General features: G+C 36.0%; 2 protein-coding genes across 5 annotated transcripts; both read right to left on the minus strand.

Annotated features, from left to right (window-relative positions):
• Positions 1 to 683: 683 nt before the first annotated feature.
• On the minus strand, positions 684 to 3,933 carry LOC113324276. The gene is made up of 3 exons (XM_026572598.1): positions 3,683 to 3,933; positions 2,295 to 2,930; positions 684 to 1,202 (listed from the first exon to the last, which is right to left on the minus strand). Exons 1-3 carry the CDS (start codon positions 3,794 to 3,796, stop codon positions 684 to 686), a joined length of 1,269 nt encoding a protein of 422 aa, XP_026428383.1. The 5' UTR covers positions 3,797 to 3,933.
• A 104-nt stretch (positions 3,934 to 4,037) lies between these two features.
• LOC113322044 (tubulin beta-1 chain) lies at positions 4,038 to 7,109 on the minus strand. 4 transcript variants are annotated; one of them, XR_003346932.1, is made up of 5 exons: positions 6,975 to 7,109; positions 6,330 to 6,726; positions 5,905 to 6,174; positions 4,758 to 5,489; positions 4,038 to 4,624 (listed from the first exon to the last, which is right to left on the minus strand). XR_003346932.1 is itself a non-coding variant. In XM_026570053.1 (4 exons), exons 2-4 carry the CDS (start codon positions 6,721 to 6,723, stop codon positions 4,813 to 4,815), a joined length of 1,341 nt encoding a protein of 446 aa, XP_026425838.1. In that variant the 5' UTR covers positions 6,724 to 6,726; positions 6,975 to 7,109; the 3' UTR covers positions 4,553 to 4,812. The 4 variants fall into 4 exon arrangements, 2 of the variants coding, with proteins under 2 accessions (XP_026425838.1, XP_026425839.1); XR_003346931.1 differs by having other exon boundaries at positions 4,038 to 4,637; XM_026570053.1 differs by having other exon boundaries at positions 4,553 to 5,489.
• Positions 7,110 to 21,745: the final 14,636 nt, after the last annotated feature.

Raw genomic sequence — 21,745 nt, forward strand, 5'->3', positions numbered from 1 at the left:
GCAAGTATGAACAGGCAAGGAGACAAAGAGTCACCTTGTCGAACACTTCTATAAGGAGAGAATTCCATGCATGGTGAACCATTAAGAAGAACTGATAAAGTAGTGGTGCTTATGCATTGATGTATTAACTGGCACCAAGCATCACAAAACCCAAAACTTTGAAGAACTTTGATAAGAAAATGCCATTCCGATCTATCGAATGCCTTTGACATATCTAGTTTTAATTCTAACCAACCACTGGCACCTTCTTTTTTCTTCATGGAGTGTATTAACTCATGAGCAATGATTGTGTTATCATTGATAAGTCTCCCTGATACATATGCAACTTGATATGGCGATATAATTCTCTCCATGAGCGGCTTCATCCTGGATACCAATATTTTAGAGATGATTTTGTAAGAGGTATTACACAATCCGATTGGCCTAAACTCAGCTGGTGTACTTGGTTTGTTCTTCTTGGGAATTAAAGATATGTAAGTCCCGTTGATTTGTTTTGAAATAAACCCATAAGAAAAAAAATTCTTGACCATATCACATACATCAGATCCCACAATGTTCCACTGAGACTTATAAAAACCAGCTTGAAAACCTTCTGGACCTGGAGCAGACCAATTCTCCATAGTTTTAAGAGTTTTGTGAATTTCTTCATCAGTGGGAGGTCTTAGAAGCCAACTGTTGTCTTCTTAAGTGATTAAAGTTGGAATATGATTGTAATGGTGTCCCTTAATGATGTGAGTAGAAGAAGTACTAATATCTTTAAAATGTTTAGTTAATAAAGAAGCAACCTCATCTCTTGAGTGAACCCAGTAACCATCATCATCTTTCATTGAATATATGTTGTTTCTTGACCTTTTCCTTTTAGTTAATGTATGAAAATACTTTGTGTTATTATCTATATCATTCAAGAAAGTATCTCTGGACTTTTGTTTGTTGAAATCATGCTGAATTTGATGCCATCTTTGCAATTCTTTACTAACTTCTAGAGCTTGAGAAGAATTTTCTTGTGAACAAGGTAAGGATTGAATTGTATTGAGCTTATTCCGGAGGTCATCTGCATGCTGATTAATGTCTCTAAAATGAGTCTTATTCCATCTTGAAAGAATAATTCTTGTAAACTGCAATCTCTTGATAAGTTTAAAAGCTGCAGAACCATTCACATATTTTTCCCAAGCTTTGGCAATTTCAGCAATACAACTTTTATCCTGTAACCAAGAGAAGAAAAAACGAAAAGGTTTTCATAACTTTGGTGTAGATGGATCTGTTACCAGCATAATTGGGAAATGATCACTGCCTAGCTGATTTAAATGAAGTAATTTAGAATCTGAGAATTGAGTATTCCATTCTGCATTTCCCAGTGCCATATCTATTCTTGATCTTTTCCTACCAGTGCCAATGTTGTTGTTAGACCAAGTGTTCCCTCTACCTATGAAACCAATGTATTCTAAACCAACATATTGAAGAACAACATGAACCAAACCATCATTAGAAGAAAAAGCAGTTGAAGTATTATCTTGAAGATGAAAATTTAAATTCCCCAAAAGAATCTATGGCTGAGAAATATTTTCACCAATCTCTTTAATGAAGTTCAATTGCTCTTTTTTTTCTAGAGTAGTCATAATACCCATACATACAGGAAAGAAGCCACTCTGGCTGGCTTGGATCGTTTTGAACTAGGGCATGAATCATATTGGAATCACAACTAACAATATCACACGAGAATCCATTTTTCCATAACATAACCAATCCTCCTGATAATCCTATAGGTTGAAGATATTCTATGTTTGGATACTTATATGGAACAAGCAAGGATTTCATTCTGTCATTAGGAAATTTAGTTTCACAAAGAAATATGATATCAGGGTCATGAATTCTAATGAGGTCATGAAGATGATCCCTAGTAGTGAGAGTATTGAAACCTTGAACATTCCACGAAATAATTTTCATGGTTGTTTGAAAATGGTTTTTGAGAACCTCATGAATATTAGGTGAACTAGTATATGGTACTGCAAGATGTTGATAAAAAACTATCCTAACGAAATTAACGTGAACACTAGAAAAAATTTATGCATGGAGGTTAAATGCTGATGAAACAATGCATTAGGGTTGCATGAAGAATTATGACTAATCAGGAAAAAGTAATTGCTCTTAATTAATGCATATTGTAATGAATGACTAATATGATTGAATGTGAAAATAAGGTTTAACCTATAATAAAGAAACTTTGAAATACTATTAAGAAGCGATGAAGAAAAATGAATATTAGTGTAGTAAGATTTTTTGAAGGATTGGTTTACCTGATTCCCCTTGTGTGCCTGCAAAGATGAATTATCTCCGGTTGTGATCTGTTGAGTATTTATGAAGGCTGAAATTGGATTCACCATGGTGCTTTGTGGAGTAGACTCTAAAGTTGAGTGGCCTTTGTCCGCTACTTCATCTAACCGATGCCTCTTTCCAAGTCTACTATCATCTTCCGTAGTGATTCCTTCTTCTCTAAGGATAGAATCCAAATTGATGACTTCACCATCTTTAGGACGGATAAAGCTGGTTGATTTCACAAAATTTTTCTGGCTAGTCTTGACTATTGGAACTTTTGTTGAAGCAAGCTCCGAAGTGGCCTTGACAGCATTGATAGTCTTGCGAACATTATTTACCTTCCCCATAAAATAAGGTTTATCATGAGCCTTCTTCAGAAAAATAGCAGCAGCTTCACAAGCATTTTTTGAGTGATTGATAATATAGCACTCCATGCAGATGTTTTTTGGCTGTCGCTCATAGAAGAATTGCTGCCACTTTGTGACTCCAGCATACGTTGAACATTTGAAACCTCTTCTCATGGGCATAGATATATCTACATTAACACAAACCTTAACAGGAACATTACCGACTGGAATAGCATCTTTGGGTTCTATAGCCACGACTTCTCCCATAACCTGTCCAATTTTTGTTACAGAAGTAACATTCATGTGTTCAGGCAACAAATATTTGAGATGAATCCAAAATAATTGAAATCCCCAATGCTTTTCAGTGTATATCATTTCCGGTATATAGTCATGTATAACTAAGAGGTGTTTGTTAATACCCCATGGCCTTTTATCAATAACTTTGTTGAGAAAATCCCAGTGATTGAATTTGAAAATAAAAGTATTTGGCTCCACTTCAATAATCTTAAGGTTTTCCAGTGTTAAAAATGGCCATGTGAAGACTATTCGCTTTTCCATTGAGTCATAACTCATTCTTCCTTCAAAGATGACTTTTCTAATTTCACTAGCTTCCCAGATATCTTCTGACTCATCTTCTTTGTTATCATTCTTAATAACTTCAATTTCAGTAATATCTCCTGGATCCAATGTAGCCTTCTGAAACTTACTGACTAAATCAGAAACCTGACTTGAATTGCCTTTCTCCGTAATAACCTTGATCTGTCTAGAGTAGTTTGAGTTGGAGGAGGAGAAACTAAGATTTCGATTGAGAAAGAAAGTATGAACCAAGTTTGTGGGATTAATGTAGATGTTAAGATTTTGGAGTTGAGGATCAACGGATTTTAAGCTATAAGATAAATGCGAATTTACTTTGTGACTAATAAAAAGGAAACATGATTGATGAGGATTTTCCTTATTTTGAGTAAGGGTATAGCTTGATATGCTGAGAGAAGTGAGTAAAATTAGGCAACCAATTAACTGACCTCGCTTGACTGCGTTAATTTTGAAACTTTTTTGAAATCCTTGATTGGCGGGATGAAACGCTTATGAGTTTTGCAGAGTTGTAACTGATTCAAGTTTTTTCCACAAAGCACCATGAGTAAAAGCTGTGAATCCAATTCTTTCAGAACCTTTAAGCAAAAGCTTGTAGATATACTCAGCAAAAGCTATGATCACAACAACAAAAGAGGCAAAAGTCACTAGAGAAAAATCAAAGAGCAGACACAATGAGAGGAATCATAAAAAGATTAAGTATCCATCAGAAAAGCAAGTAAAAACTAATTGAATCAAAGAAAAATGAAAATAGCAATGCGCATATGATTAAAACAGACAGCAGACTATAAGAAATTATGAATAAACAAACATCAGAAAGCTTAGAAATGTAGCATTCTAAAAAAAATTAAAAAAATTTACTGAGTTGAAAAACTGAATTGACTAGATAATCGCCCGATCCTCAGAGCATTTTTCTCGCCATAAATCCTGCTTCGTTTGTAACCGAAACATTGCAGTTACAAAGTCAGAGTCGTCGTGGTAGAAAGTCAGAGACCAGGACCTTTCCCTTTGTCCGGAAGAAAATTCAAAGATGGAGATACTTTGAACTTAAAGAAGATAAAGACCTCCTCTGGATTGAAAAAACTCTTTACTCTTCTTTTCGACTATAACCTATGGAATCGTCCATTCCGATGTATAAAGAATGATCAATTTGAGAAACGGGTCTCACAAATAGCGAATACTAATTTGTAAAGGATTAATCGGATTGAAGCTATGGCGTCATCAATGGCTGAAACCGAAATATATGCAAGATCCGGGATATGTTTTGCGACCATGACGACTCTCACTGGTTTCGATCAAAGTTCAATGCAAAGTCACTACCGATTAGAGATGTTCAAATTGTCTTGAAGAGGCAACATGATCATCACAGCGACCTGAAATCCAAATCTACAAATTTGAAATGGTTATGTAACACGGAACATCATAACAGAACAGCGATTCTAAGCAAGAGTACGACCAACTAAACTACTGAAACACATGACGTAACAATATGTTAGACCCACTTACTCCAATATCAACACTCCAATCCATTCTACTACTTTTAACCTACTATGTAAGTTTCTCACATCTCCTGTAACTCCTCTTCTTCGTCCTCATATTCACCTTCCTCGTCAGCAGTAGCTTCCTGGTACTGCTGGTACTCAGAAACAAGATCATTCATGTTGCTCTCTGCCTCAGTGAATTCCATCTCATCCATTCCTTCACCAGTATACCAATGCAAGAAAGCCTTTCTTCTAAACATAGCTGTGAATTGTTCACTCACTCTCCTGAACATTTCCTGGATAGAAGTTGAGTTTCCGATGAAGGTCGACGCCATTGATAGACCCCTTGGTGGAATATCACAGACGCTTGACTTGATGTTATTCGGGATCCACTCGACAAAGTAGGATGAGTTCTTATTTTGCACATTAATCATCTGCTCGTCAACTTCTTTGGTGCTCATTTTTCCTCTAAACATGGCAGACGCAGTGAGGTATCGTCCGTGCCTTGGGTCAGCAGCACACATCATGTTTTTTGAGTCCCACATCTGCTGAGTGAGCTCTGGCACTGTCAAAGCGCGATACATTTGGGACCCACGTGAGGTGAGTGGGGCAAAGCCAACCATGAAGAAATGAAGACGAGGGAAGGGTATCAAATTCACGGCGAGCTTCCTGAGGTCAGAATTAAGTTGCCCAGGGAACCTAAGGCAGCAGGTAACGCCACTCATGGTAGCAGAGATAAGATGGTTCAGATCACCAACTGAGAAAGAAAAACACAAGAGGAGAATTAACCAGCTACACAGATATACATAATCCTTTCGAGAATTACTATAAGCATTACTTAATATTAGATCTAATTAATTCACATGGATTCAGATATAGTTCATCTTTTCAACTGACCGCCTATTTCTGTTCACTATAAAAAAATCCATTCTTTCACGGCCAACCATAATTTCCAATCACATTCAATAGATCAACCAATTGTAAAACCAAGATATACATAATCCTTTCGAGAAAAGCAAAACTTCTAATTTTCCTAGGCGCGTTGTAGCTCTTTACAAAAATTATGCCTTTAATCAACAGAAATAGGTAATCAAGCAAAACACTGCGATATCTGAACTACAACATTCACAGGAGGATAATCAACATTAAGATCTTGCAATTGGCATACTTACAGCTAGGAGTTGTTAGCTTGAGGGTCCTGAAGCAAATGTCATACAAGGCTTCATTATCCAAGACCATGCACTCATCAGCATTTTCAACTAACTGATGAACAGAGAGGGTTGCATTATAAGGCTCAACTACTGTATCTGAAACCTTAGGCGAAGGAAATACGGAGAATGTGAGCATCATTCGGTCAGGGTACTCTTCTCTGATCTTGGAGATCAACAAAGTACCCATCCCAGAGCCAGTTCCTCCACCCAATGAGTGGCATACTTGAAAACCTGCAATTTCAAAATAAAATAAAATTAACAATATAAACAATTGCTATTAACCATAGCTCCACAGAACTTTAAAATTCACCAGAAATGTAAAAAAGAAGCTCTGATTTACAATTGAGAAGTTAAAATTGAGCAATATAGTAGTATATAATATGCACCTTGAAGGCAGTCACAATTCTCAGCTTCTTTCCTGACAACATCAAGAACTGAATCGATGAGTTCAGCTCCTTCAGTATAATGCCCTTTAGCCCAATTGTTACCAGCACCAGATTGTCCAAAAACAAAGTTATCAGGACGAAAGATCTGACCATAAGGACCAGTTCGAACACTGTCCATAGTCCCAGGCTCAAGATCCATGAGTACAGCACGAGGAACGAATCTTCCACAAGAAGCTTCATTGTAGTAAACATTAACTCTCTCTAGCTGCAGATCTGATGTTCCGACGTACTTCCCAGTTGGATCAATACCATGTTCATCACAAACCACCTCCCAAAACTTAGATCCGATTTGGTTACCACATTGTCCACCTTGAATGTGAAGTATTTCTCTCATTTTCTACAAAATCAGTACTGACCAGTGACTATACTAATTTTTTGATTTTTTTTTTCTGAAAAACAGTAAGACTTGAAGAGATTACACCGAACATGATAAAATCAGTAAAATCTATAGTGATTAGAATACAAGGATGATCCGATTATACTTGATTAGTAGAAATGGAAGTGAAAAATGAACTAGAAAGAAGATCAAATACAGGAAAATATAAAGTTTAAGGCGGAAAAAACGAAGAAGACTAAGAGATTTACCGATTATGAACGAGGAAACTTGAACTTTGAATGCGGATTCGCCGAAGACTGTATGAATATTTAGCACCGGGACGAAACGATGCTTAACTAAAGAAGAAACTGTGTCGATTCTTGAATTAAAGAATGCAAAAATGAACCCTAGAAATTCTTAAATAGATTTGAGTGAGGTGAGTGTTTGATCTCACGGCTATTATTTTTTCCCTCCTTTTTTTTCTGTGTACCGTCTGATTATATTGGAGGATGAGAATAGACGGTGTAGATGTTAGTTTGGTAGAACAGAAAAAGGTAGTCTGTTTTTAAAAATAAATTTGTTCGAGGGAATAAACGACAATAATACCGACCGATATGGCCTTTTTACTATAATCTCCTTCAATTAATAATTAGTTAGTGGGAGGACAGTCTACATCGTTGACCAAGAATCCAGTGAGGGCTGAAAGGACGATGCATGTGATTGCAGTTGAAGACAGGCGAGAGCAAGGACGGGAAAATCCTTAGGGTCCGGGCTAGAAGTCTTGGTGGAGTAGAAACTTTTTTTTAGGCTTGTGGACTGGGAGGATTACCCGGACTAAAGCCTCCTTTAGCCTAGTTGTAGGTCCGTCAGTGGGCGAGAGCCATTATAGTCGATAAGATTTACTATTCTAGTGGGTTCTTCGATTCGACCATTTATTACTAGTGGGCATTATTACTGGTGGGGGCTAATAAAAACGCTCAATATCCTAGAGCCATTTACTAAATTCGACCGTTTATTAGGGTGTATATATGTATAAACATCCACGTCTCAAGAACAACAACCGGATTTGTTTTCAAATTATGTTTTAGAAAAAAATGTCACGTTCGGTTATTAAGTGACTGGACGGAGAAAAAAAAATCCATCCAAACATCGGATGCCTTGATATTCGATCATCCAATGTCTGAATAGGATACTCTACATTGATCCTGAGATATCTACTAGACATTATTGATATGTGTGGTGTATTTATCACCATAGTAGCATTTTTTGGTGTACATCTTATGGATCATCACAGACTCATGAATTCCATAAGACTTGCCCCTATGATGGTGACGATTTAGATTCTGAAATACCATTACTTTGAGTTCTACCTTATCAATTTTCATCAACAGGTGACATGAATCTAAAAATCTTTGTAGCTAGCTTTTTGGTTTACCTGGCATTAGATTGTTGCTTGTTAAATTGTTATGATACCCTCCTTTTTTAATAGAATTTTTAACCTAATTAATTTGTTATGTTGAGATTTGGTCTCTAAAAAGGTTTCTTCAGTTATCTTCATAGTCGAAATTCTTAACTTAACATTGGTTTTCCACTACTTTGCCAGTTATTTTTTCAATATGTCAGGTAATTGTATTCAAGTATGCTATTACATTGATGCCCCTTCTTGGTGTGTTATAAGCTAGGTTTCCAGCTCGTTCTTTGAGGCTATATTAGTCATCTCAATTTCGCGAATGTCAAATCTATCTTTTGAACTTAAATCAAATCAAACATATTTACCCCGATTATCTTCTTAAATATCAATATCCTAAGTATCTAGCCCTTTTGACTGTTTAATTTTAGCCCTTTCTCTAATAACATAAACCTTATTGTGTTTAATTTTCAGTATGTTTCTTCTCGTTTGTGGTTAAGTTGTAAACCTTGTCAAGGCTCCTCCAATTGTGCCATGTTGCTCACCATGACCACTCTTTAGTCAGGTGCATGCAGTCTCCATATTAACCCACTTCTTTTATTTTTCTTTGAATATGATTAATAGAAGGTTATCTTTTCCACCGCATCTCCACCAGATTGTCTTGTGTCACCTCATCTCTTATAGAGTTGTATTGTTAGTGGTTTCTTTTTTCCTCATGCAGATGTGCATCTGTTTATTTACTTACTAAGGATTTGGGGTTTATCAAGTAATTGTTCATTGATTAAGGCAATGATCAAGAACTTCCGGTGGAGATTCAGCATCTGAGAGCTAAAGTTTCTTTCATAATTAAAGCCTCACTAAACCAGCAAAGGTTTTATAACAAACAAAGTCTGTCACAGGGATTCAGACATCAACAAAGACAATATAATCCAAAATCTGAGAGGGAATTGAGACAATCAAAGATGAAGGCAGGGTGAAGAAAGTTTTGGCGTGGAGCTAATTAAGTTGTTTGGGCTCAATCAAAACCACAACTTCGCTTTCAGTTTTCCATGTAGAGAGCGGAAATCAAGTTGATTATTACTTCAATTACAAATGTTAAATAGATTTCAAGTTAAGTGGATAAACAGAAATTACGTAAAAGATGGGTCTTTTAGCGTGGAACTGATAAGGAATCAACCAGCCAACAACAATACAACATTTACGGGGTTTGGTTTCATTACATAAGCCTTCAATTTTATTTCTCTTTGAAATCTTAGATAAAAAAGAATCATATGAATTTCCTTGAACAATCTCTCTAATTCCAACATCATTTTATTGTCCCTAAAAATGGATGATATAGGGGCTTATGCGGAATGTGGAATAACAACCTCATGGTACAAATATTGATGCATTCTCGCAGCTATATCCCCTCCATCATTACTATGTAATCCTATGGACATACTTGGTTATGCATAATCAGAAAAAAGAAAAAAAAGAAAGAAAAAAAAAAGGAAGACGAGTAACTTATGGGAGATTCAACCGTTCCCTAATATGATATATCAAATGAAATTCATATGTTTGGGATAAAGATGCACATTTTCTTATATGGAAATACATACCTACACAAGATTGAGATGTGGTTATTGGTCGGAATATATCTTGTGACTTGATATGATTATCAATCTTCTTCTGTAGACTACTTAGTTCCTAGTCCAATTAGGGTTTACTAAGTTCTCTTAAGGTCGGTTACACAGTTGAGTTTTAAAGGAAAGTAGGAAAGAGAACGGAGAAAAGATAATTCTTATTGATCAAGTTAAACTGAATAATATATCTTAGTTTACAAGGCGAGCCTTCTTGAGCTTATATATACGTAGTTACTTAACGTGTGGATCATGCTAAGAGTAACACTCGTGTATACATGGAGGTGACGTCATGGTCCACTCAATCTTTACTTGGTTAGTAAGTTACTTTCTCGACCTGTAATTTTCATTTGCTCTCGATTTTCGGGTCTTGACTCTGAAGTCTTGGTATTGTCTTTGCTTTTTTCTCCAGAACTCATGTCTTGCACGTGTCATTATATTAGTTGTCTCGTCTCACTCTCGGTTGAGTCATCATCTTTATTTTGTGCTTGAGCTGAAAATTATTAATCTTTAACTCGAGTTGAGGTCTCTTTTTCTAGCAGCGAGCTCTATGATCTTACAGTCGTAAGTTATTTGGTAGATGTTATATTTTGTTATCAACATATTTGCCCCCGATTTATTTAAAACGTAGTCCTCAAACTGTTATTATTAGACTTTGGTTTAGTGTTGGCTTTTGAGACATTAACAACTCAGCTAAAAAATATGCTTTATCGACTTAACTCAGAGATATACTTTATAGATCATTAAGATTATATTATAGTTTTAAATAGATAAGTGATACAACCTAGGTATTGGATCATGGATCTTAGCTCTGATAGAGTATTCCTCTCTCTTTACCCCAAAAGAATGAGTATCTTTTAATGGAGATATTGGATTGCCAGCTAGTGATCTATGTGGTATCATCTCCTCCTTTCATCGTTAATTCTAGGAGAGATAGTAAAGTTATTCTTTTTAATTATGATCATATCTTTTCACATGGGGTGTATTCTTCACCCATTTTGGAAATCAAAAAGTTTGGGTTGAATTCTTTCACATCTTCTTGGAAGGTAAAAAGTTTGTAATTATTTTAGTAGATCGTGCGCTTTGTGAGTCGTACTAGAATGTAACCCGCGCCGTAACGGCACGGCTCGATAATAAGTAATTTCATACGTTCTTATTTTGATTTTTGTCGTTCGTCTGCAGTTATTAAATAACATGAAAATTGATTCCAATATCTTTTTTTTTTTAATTGTGATGTGTTTTAACTGAGTTTATTTTAACATTAAAACGATCAACCACGTTTTATGTTTTATAATGTTGCACGTTTTGTGGCGTTACAGAACCAACATAATATGTTATTGTTCACCAATACCCGCCACCACCACAAAACCGTATGGTACCATTTTCTCTCCACCACCACCCAGTGGCAGAACCAAGGGTTGACTATCTGGCTCTAGCTAGATCCGCTTAAAATTATAACAACTACATAAAAACTTTAATTTTATCCTATAAATAGTACTTTGCATGTCTATATTTTGGGTTTAGTGACTTTAGTCCACCAAAGTTTACATGTTTTTTTTTCTTAAAATAACCCCCTCTACATCAATTTCTGATACCGCCACTGCCTTCACTATCGCCGTCCAACCCCTGTAGGTTGTTGGACGTAATTCTAATTTTAAATCACAAATGCCAAGTCTGAGGTTTAGATTGAACAAAAGGTCATCAATTATTTTGTTTCATTATATTTTTTTCCATGTAATATTCTCCTTTGTATCGCAATAAATTTTATTTTAACATTAAAAATGATGATTACGGTATGGTAACAATAACATGGGGCATCATTTGGGTGATTCAACGACAGTCATGAACATTTTGTGTTTTTTTTTTGATACTAAAAAGAGATTTTATTATTGATAGGACTGGATTACATATGTTCTATCCTTTTCCAATGCAGAAGCAATGAAATTGGGTGGATTCGAAATCCATGAGTCTGAAACTTTAAAAACTCTCGCATGTCTAGCCATTTTATCGACTGGATTATTACATTCTTTACTAATAAACTTGCATATCCATAATGGATTCCTACTTAATAAAACTTCATATATAGAATAAGTGTTTGATTCTCCCATGCTACCTTGTGGTAACATCCATTGACCGCTTCAACAACTGATTGTGCATCAAGTTCAAAGTACGCGTGTCGTATTCCTTCCTTGTCTGCCCATTCCATTGCTTGCAGCAATCCACCACATTCAGCATTCTTCGAGTTCACATATTCATCTGCGTAAGTGCATATCCCATATTCGAAAGAACCTGCAAAATTTCGCATTATTAATCCAATTCCTGAATGATGAATATTATGCAGTTTTTTATATCAGGCATCACAACATATCGAAATATATGGTTCACTAGGGAAACTCCAATGAGAAATAGGTTTTCTGCACTGCTGGGTCGTTGCTGATTTCCTATGCTTCATTGTTTTTCCTGTTCCCATATGTAAAAGTTGCGCTCTTCTGATAATTCCAACTGGATTGGGATTTATCTTCTGAAATGTATGGACGCATCTTGTTTTCCATATCTCCCAGGCCGTGTTGGCCATTTGAACTAGCCAATCCTCCACTAAATTGTTCATCCCATCTTGAAACCAGCTTCTAATCCAAGTTTCCACAGTTCTTCCATTGTTTCGTATGTTGTGCAGTGCTCCTGGAACTGTAAACCACACAGCTCTTGAGTAATTTCACTCCGTAAGAATATGCCTTGTTGTTTCAGGTCCTTGTTTCTATATACCACAGACTTCTCCAGTGTAATTCATCACTCTGGCCATCCTTTCATTAGATGGAATTATATCGGTAAGACATTTCCACAGAAAGTGTTTCACCTTAGGTAATGTATCAATGTTCCATAATTGTCTCCAGAATTTTGCCTCTTTTGCATTATAAGGGTTTGCACCGTTTTGTTTGATTTCTAGAAGCTTTCGATATGCTGATTTTACTGAGAAACTGTCGTCTCTTGTTAGTGTCCATAATAACCTATCCTGATCATGCCATGGAATTCTTATCTTGAGAATTGAATCTGCATCTTCCTGACTGAAGATTTGTTGCACTATATGCGTCCTCCAAGACTTTGTATCCTGATCAATCAGATCAGAAACATGTTTGTACGTTGCAGCTTCTTCCGGTGTCACTGCTGGTATTAGTGTTGTACTTTTGTCTGGTAGCCAAATATCCTCCCATACAGATTTTCTTCCTATCTCCAATGCTCCAGACACTGAATTGTCGAATGAAAGCTAGCATATTAAAAACACTTTGCCAGGCCCAAGAGAAGCTCTTTTTATTTTTTTACGTGCATTGCATTGGTGTTTGGAAAATAACACCTTTTCATTGCAGTCACCCAAAGTTGATTCTGCTCATTACATAGTATCCAAGTAGTCTTAGCTAAGAGAGCTTTGTTGAAAGTAGATAAGTCACGAAATCCCATACCTCCTTGCGACTTCTCTTTGTTGATTACATGCCAAGATATGAAATATAAACCTTTGCCATCTTTCTTTCCCTACCAAAAAGTGCGTTGGGTTTGATCCAGTTCTTTGATCGTGGCTTCTGGTACTTTGAAAACACTCATGTGATGAGATGGCATAGTGCTTAGAACACTCTTCACCATTACAGATCTTCCAACTTGATTTATGAACTTCTCGTTCCATTTAGACAGTCTTGCCTTCATTTTGTCAACAAGTCCATAGAAAGAACTAGTTTTCTTCCTGTTTAAGAAAAGTGGGATACCCAAATATTTCTCATCCAACGACATTTTCTTCATCTTTAATCTCCTCAGCAAGATTCTACAGTGCCTTTGGTGAATATGTTTGGAGAAGTACACTGCTATTTTTTAAAAATTCACTTGTTGACCTGACACCTTACTAAACTTGTTAATTACATCCAGCAAAGTGTTAACATTCTGGATATCAGCTTTTGTAAATAGTAAGTAATCATCAGCAAATAGGAGGTGTGTTACTTGTGGTGCATTCATTGAGATCTTGATTCCTTGCAGCTTCTTTGAGTTTTGTGTTTGAGCCAACGACCTTGTTAGAATTTCCATTGTAAGAAGAAATAAATAAGGTGATAATGGATCACTTTGGCGAATGCCTCTGAATGGCTTGAAAGATTTGCATGGTGTGCCATTGAGAAGAATCTGAATTTCTGTTGTGCTTATGCACTCATGAATCTTTGAACACCATTTACTATCAAAAACTAATTTAATCATGACGTTGTTGAGAAAATTCCACTCAACTCGATTGAAATCTTTGCTCATATCCAGCTTTAAACCCATATATCCTTTTTTAGTCTTCTTCCTTTTCATACGGTGTATAAGTTCTTGAGCTAGAAGTATGTTATCTACTATATGATGACCTGGGACATATGCAGCCTGCATAGGAGAGATGATCTTCATGAGATGTTGCTTTAATTTGTTCGCCATAATCTTGGTGATGAATTTGTATGTTTAGTTGCAGAGGGCTATTGGACGATAGTCACTAGCACTGTGTGGAATCCTGGTATTTGGTATCAAATAGATATGAGTCTTGTTCATCTTCTTCAGAAGCTTTCCTGAAACAAAAAAGCTCTGTACCATATCGACCACATACTTTTTAACAATGACCCATTGAGTCTGAAAAAGACTGGTGGGAATCTGTCCGGACCGGGAGCTTTCCAAGGTTGCATGCTTTTGAGAGTTGCTTCTATTTATTCAACATCTGAAATCTTTGTAAGTGCCATGTTGTCTTCACTGGATATACAAGTTGGAAGGACATTAAGGAATTCTTCATCATTGCTTGGATTAGAAGTACTCATTATGTTTTGGAAGTGAGTCATGAGTAAATGCTCAAGATTGTTACGGCCACTGCACCATGTACCATTAGGTCTTTGAAGTGATTCAATTCTGTTGCGAGCTCTTCTCTTGTTATCTTGAAGATGAAAGTGTTTTGTTTTTTGATCTGCTTCAGCAAACATAATATATCTTGATTTCTGCTTATAGAACTCTTCTTCTCTACTGTGCCATTCATTAATTTCTTGTTCAAGCTCTATGATCCTTGCAATGTTGTCTATGTTGCCTCCTGGTTGTTGTAATATTGTCACCTGTTGTTGTAGAATATTTAGATGTTGCTTAATGTTGCCAAAAGTGGTTCTATTCCATAGAGATAGGACCCTTCTTGTTTCCCCAAGTTTCTGATCTAGAGAATAAGCTGCAGAACCTCTAAAATGCTTGGCCCAACCATTGTTAATATGAGTCTTACAAGAGTTATCACACAACCAACATTCAAAAACTTCCAGTTTCTAGCATTTTGTTTCTCATTGGGAGACATATCAAGAAAAATGGGGCAATGATCAGATGCAAGAAAAGGAAGATGCTTAAGACAGGTATTAGGAAAATTTATCAACCATTCAGTATTGATGAGGCCTCTATCTAATATCGATTTGATCTGTCCTGTTCCATGCTTGTTACTAGTCCATGTGAAAGGATTGCCATGAAACCCAAGGTCAATTAATCCTATATTCTGAATGGTTTGAGCTATGGGAGAAGTATGGGAAGATGAGCCATTGCTATTTATTCTCTCTTCACTATGCAAAGTGATATTTAAATCACCTATCATGACCCAAGGTGCTGAGATTTTGTATAACTCACAATATTCTCAATACAATTCTATTGTATGGCTTTCTCTTGTGGGTATGGAGAACCATAAACACATGATAAAAGCCATTTTGGTTTAGCTGGATCACTACAAACTAAGAAATGAAACATGTTTTTATCTTTATATAAGATTGCAAGTTCAAAACCATCTTTCCACAATAGGCATATACCCCTAGACTTACCAACAGAAGGGACATAAAAATTATTTGGGAAGTTTAAAGGTCTTATATAGTTCAGGATTTTGTCTGAGTTGACTTTCGTTTTTTGTAAAAAGATAATATCAGAGTTGAGCATTCTATTTAAGTCTGCTAAGTAGTTTCTGGTTTCTTTGGATCCGTAACCATTGCAGTTCCAAGAAATTATTCTCATGGTGTTGAGCTCAACAAACAAAGAGAGATGTTTTTGAAGACTGTAAAAAATTCTACGATAGGAAAATAATAGAAACCAACTTTTGAAAATAACAATGGATGGAAGGTTTTCGATAGTTACCTGGGCAGATGTTCCTTGGCCTTCAATTACAGGGTTCAAGACAGTTGCACTTGGAATATCAGCTTCCATCAACTCAGCACCATTGTTGTCCATAGCAGTATGATTAATATTTTACCTAGAATTTGGAGGTAGGACGTGCAGATTATGAGGGTTCATTGATGGATCTTGGTTAAGGCTTGAGTTTCTCATTCTTTTACTGTGTACGGATTCATCAGCTTCAATGTCTGCCGCCATTTCTTCTGCAAAAGAGTTATCCATGCAACGTTCATCATCTCTAGATTCATAAACATCAGCTTCCTCCCTCATATAAGCTTCATATTCCTCTGATGACAAGCTGTCTAAGTGCAACAAATAACTTGTTTGCATACAGGTATCATCTACATGATCAATAACCCAACATTTGTTGCAGATATTATTTGGTTGTATACACCAGTGATATCTAACCCATATTTCTTTACCATCAACGGTTTTCCACCAACCTCCACGATACAAAGGCTTTTTGAGATCTATCTTTATTCTGGCAAACACAGTATTCCCATATCTAGGCCTGCAGTTTTCTGGTTTAGTTGATATCTTTGTCCCCATGTATTCTAAACCTTCATCTACCACCGTTATATTCATATGCTCAAGCTTCAGGTACTTAAATTCGACAGTATAAAATATATGGTACCTGCCTTTATCAATTGTGCTAAAAACAACTAACCACATCTTTCACAATACGATGTTGAAAAAGCGGGGGTCTAACAACCACACCTAATATTTCGTTCGGCAATCTATATGGACAATTTCCAATACAATTCCAGAAGGATCAACTAGACAGTCATACTCAATCACAGAAAAGTATCCAAGAGTTACATCTCAATTTCTCAAATCAATCTGCAATCGAACAAATAAAAATCTGTGAGCCAAATCAATATAAGAAATAACTTGAACGGTGCAAAAGACCAATGGTCAAGTGTCAATCAATTTCAATCAATAACCAAAGGTTGGATTTATCAATTGATTGAACTACGCACAACCTGTGATATTTTAATTATATAAACAAGTATAATGCGGAAAAGAAATAACACATACACCAGAAATTTTGTTAACGAGGAAACCGCAAATGCAAAAAAAACCCAGGGACCTAGTCCAGATTGAACACCACATTGTATTAAGACGCTACATACGCTAGCCTACAACAAGATTAACTTCGGACTGGAATGTAGTTGGGCCCTAACCAATCTCACACTGATCAAGGTACAGTTGTGTTCCTTACGCCTCTGAATCCCTGCAGGACTCTACGCACTTGATACCCTTAGCTAATCCCACCCACAACTAGGAGTGGCTACGACCCAACGAATTATAAATAAATCTGTCTTCCACAGAAATGTCTATTCTGATAGATAAATCTGTCTCCCACATAAATACCTATGATGTTTTGTTCCGTCTTATGATAAATCAAGGTGCACAAGAACCAATGATAATACGGTCTTATATTCCCGGATAACATCCTAGAAATATCAATCACCTCACAATAACTTAACTATATGGTTGTAGAACAAGTTATTGTGGAATCACAAAGAATGAGACAAAGAGCTTTGTGATTACTTTTTATATCTTACCTATCAGAGATAAATCTCGAGTCAATCTTAGAGAAGATAGTACTCAATACGATAGAACAAGTAAGATCAGAATACGCAACTACAGAGAAAATAGTTGGATCTGGCTTCATAATTCCAATGAAATCTTTAAGTCGTTAACCAAAATGGTTTTAGGAAAAAACTAGGTTAATGGAGAACCGACTCTAGTACGCAACTAGTATCACACAAGAGGTGTGGAGATTAGGTTTCCCAGTTGCTAGAGTTCTCCCTTATATAGCTTTCAAATCAGGGTTTGCTTAGTTATCTTAGAAACAAAGCATTCATTATTCACCGTTAAATAAAATCCTGATTTAAAATGCAAACTAAGTTTTGCTTGAAACTAAAGCAATATCTCTCCACCGTTAGATGGACTTAGCTTGTCACACACAAATGAAATATACTTCATGTAGATATGGGTAATTATACCTAAACGTGTATACTTAACCAAAGTTAGCCATATGAACATTTTGTCTAATCCACATTTATCTAACACATCTAGATCAACTATGATGATCAAAGATCAAATGATTTTGTTAGAGCATTGCTCGGTTGAACCCACCAAGCGTTGGTATGTCAAGTTTGGTTGTCATATTTTAGTGAATCAAAACTCATGTTAAGAGTCACTTGATTATGTACTAGAGTTAAACTTCGTGTAGGTTAGCTTGAAAGCATTAGGATATGAGACATTACAAGTATTGCAAAGTCTTGAAGATGTGAAGAAGCAAGGAGCTACAACGACAACAATCATCTTTCCACTTGAGCTTAGTGATATTTGACTTGAACTTTTTCATTCCCTAACGTATCTTTCAAGTCGTGCATATTGAAAACATGACTGCGAAGCATATATGAACTCTAGATAGACATAGTATTAAGGAATACAATACGAGGTTTATTTCTTAACCATTAAAATTTGTAGATAAGACATTTCCATAATCATTTGAATGCTATTGTGAATATGTATGGGTATGAGGTGAGGATTTCATCCCAGGGAACAATGTTTACATGTGTTCTAAGGAAGTAAGTTCATAAACTTGTTTGTGGACCGAAAAGGAAATCGCAAGGAGTTATTGGTTTTGTTATTCATTGCATATCTTATAAACAACCAATATGTGTGATAGAGTATAACCGCTCACAACTTGTTGTGTTCTTGGTAGAACTATTCACAAAGTCCTGACTTTGGTATTGGTATAACTTTTATTAGTAAAACCAATCTAAAGTAATCACCTGTGGTATGATCGGATTATGTCTGCCTTGGGGAAAGGGAACCGATCCTAGTAAGGGAAAGGGAACCGATCCTTATAAGGGAAAGGGAACCGATCCTAGTAAGGGAAAGAGAACCGATCCTTGTAAGGGGTGCAGTACATCAAGGGGAACCGATCGTTGTATGGGGTGCAGCAAGGTTTATAGCAGAAAAGGGGAACCGATCCTATGGACATGTGCAACACATATAAGTTAAATACCATATATATGTGGGGAACCGATCCTAGTACCTAATAAACCGAATCCTTGGGAAGCTAGTGTGACTATGCGTAGTACTCACATGGAGGTAAAACCGAAACTTGTTTTGGTAGAACTGTAAACCCATAATTGTGATTGAATGTTGGTTTGATCAATCACATAGTTCTTGAAAGTCAGATGAACCAATTCTAAACTCTTTTGGAAGTCTGGAAAATCGGTTTCAAGGTTGTAAGTGTGAAAGAGAACTTACAAAGTAAAGATGTCGACAAACTTTGAACACGTGTTGTGAATGCTTATTTCTATAATTTTTCAAAGATATTCCTTAACGGATAAGGGAAGAGAATCCCAGGATCGAAACATAAGTAAGTTAAGAATCTTTTAATTAAGGTTATTAATTTCACTTTGTAGGGAAATTACATAATTAGTAATGTGCATTTACTAATTAGATTTTTCGAGAGATTTCGATTGTTATTTTTGGACAGAGCATTTCTAGGAATTATGGAAACCGAATTTGTGCTTTAATGAATATCTTGAGAATATTTTCGGTTTTGGAAATTCCTTGGTGTCCAAACTTCCTTGTCTAAATACATGAAGTTTTCCTTTCTAGCAAACTAATCCTTCGTAACAACAGACTTCCTATTTTGTCTTTGTTACTGGTGTATCCGCCTATCGGAGAGGAGAGTAATCTAATTAGGTGAAATATCTTACGGCCGCTCGTTTTAAAGTCTTCTTTGGGATTGAGAAGCTCTAGCGTGACCCGTTGGTGGGAAACTAGATAATTGCGGTTTATCTTTGTTTTCGATTGATTTGATTTGATTGACTAATGGTGGTTGAAATATGATTGCACCTAGTTTGTTTATTCTTGAGAATCTTCTCTTATGATATAAGATTCACTCAAAATAGTTCAGAGTTTCGACAAGGATCTTTAGACAGTTGTTAGTTCTAAAGACGATCTTGTGATAATCCATTTTTAACAGACTCCGTTCTGTGCGTGATTGATCACAAGAGATTCAAGTGATTGTGTGCAGGTTTTTATTGAAGATTTAAGAAGATTTGAAGACAAAGAAGATATTAAAGATCTGACTTGGGTTTTATAATCTTTGGTGTGCACAATACTTGTTTGGGTAAAAGAGGACCCAATTTAGTAATCCGTTTATCCTTGTGGTAGATTGAATTGATTAATTGAGTAGATCGGCATCAACACGGTTCTTCGGATTAAAGGTGTCGTTGGATTAATCTTAATCGATTACCTTTGGGTGATTGAACATAAGATAGATTTATTCCTGACGAAGGAGTTTATGTTAAGATAAACGGAAGAGCCTTTGTCCGACTTATATCACTTGGTTGAATAGAGTTGATACCAAACAGATTTCTTGTTCCTTTACTGTTTGGAATATGAACCAAAGGTATTGTTCCAAGTACTTGACTTATTCATAAGTCGGAGGCGTGGGAATACAGACGGAACTAGGTGGACTATAGGGTTAGTTACTTGGTCTCAACTATACGAAGTTAAGTGTAATTTTGTGTAGCGGCTTAATCCTGAGAGTATTCAATTCTGGACTAGGTCCCGGGTTTTTCTGCATTTGCGGTTTCCTCGTTAACAAAATCTTTCCGTGTCATTTACTTTTATTTTCCGCATTATAATTGTTTTATTATAATTAAAGTAAATTACACAAACGTTAATTCCTAGTTACTTGATAAGCAATACTATTGTGTTTGGTTAAGTCCGAACCTTTATATCAAGTAAACATACTTCGTTGTTGTATTGTCTCGATATCGGATCCATAGACGATCACACGAAGTGTGAACCAATTAGTTGTATTATCTCGACTCTGTCCATAGACAATCACTGGTAGGAAAAGTTTTAGCTTGAGGTATATTTGGGTACCCTCGCCTTTTCAGATCTAATTGTGTTCTTCATAGAGTTATTCAATGGTTCATTATCTTATACAAAAATACATGAAAGAATCAAAACAAAATCGGATTGATTCGGAAGAATCAATTCATGAACATTTAAGCCACGGTTTGCAAAGATTGCATTCCTTATTATATACATGTATGTGTTCATGGGTATGAAATCATACTTTACCGATTTAAGAACTTGAACCATTTAAGTTTGTGAACAAGTATGCAAATTTAAGTTCTGGACATTGGTCACAATCTGACAGTTTGCAAACGGGTACGCAAACTTTAGCTCCGGACCAAACTCAATTGAAACCATTTGCGAACGGGTACGCAAACTTAGTTCCCGGAGATCAACAGTTAAATCAGTTTGCGAACGGGTATGCAAACCTAAATACCCTGACTTAAAAAGTTGAATAAGTTTGCGAACGGGTATGCAAACTTCCGGTCCTGAATTCCGTCAAAATAGTTCGTACACTAAGTACACAAACCGTAATGTATCCAGACATGGTTTTTAGCTCTTAACTCCCATATTCAATCATTGAAACATTCTTAGAATATGGCAGTAGATGTGTCACACACACCATTAGCTACTAAGCAATTTTCAAGTGATCGAATGATTAATACGAAACTTTCCAAGTCGACATCAAATGATTGTCTCACACAAATCATGTAATATATTTCAAGGCAATTTTCACATGATCATCTTTTGACATAAAGTCAAGAATAATGATGAATGTAATTAAGACCAAAATCTACCAACACATATTTCGAAAAATAGATAAGCGAGTTATACTCAGATCAAAATATCAAATGTGTATGATACGAAAGACTATATCGTATACGACTTTTGTCTCAATATGAGATGAGTAAGAATAGAATAGACTTCT

This window comes from Papaver somniferum, chromosome 11 (assembly GCF_003573695.1).
Source record: "Papaver somniferum cultivar HN1 chromosome 11, ASM357369v1, whole genome shotgun sequence".
Classification (NCBI taxonomy): Eukaryota; Viridiplantae; Streptophyta; class Magnoliopsida; order Ranunculales; family Papaveraceae; genus Papaver; species Papaver somniferum.

Excerpts from the sequence above, each read along its gene's own strand:
- LOC113324276 (XM_026572598.1), bottom strand. The coding sequence starts at position 3,796 with ATGGTGCTTTGTGGAAAAAACTTGAATCAGTTACAACTCTGCAAAACT. Across the intron at positions 2,931-3,682 it reads AATTAACGCAGTCAAGCGAG|GTTATGGGAGAAGTCGTGGC; the intron begins GTCAGTTAATTG and ends AAAATTGGACAG. Across the intron at positions 1,203-2,294 it reads AGGCACACAAGGGGAATCAG|GATAAAAGTTGTATTGCTGA; the intron begins GTAAACCAATCC and ends TCTTGGTTACAG.
- LOC113322044 (XM_026570053.1), bottom strand. The coding sequence starts at position 6,723 with ATGAGAGAAATACTTCACATTCAAGGTGGACAATGTGGTAACCAAATC. Across the intron at positions 6,175-6,329 it reads GAATTGTGACTGCCTTCAAG|GTTTTCAAGTATGCCACTCA; the intron begins GTGCATATTATA and ends TTGAAATTGCAG. Across the intron at positions 5,490-5,904 it reads CAAGCTAACAACTCCTAGCT|TTGGTGATCTGAACCATCTT; the intron begins GTAAGTATGCCA and ends TTTCTTTCTCAG.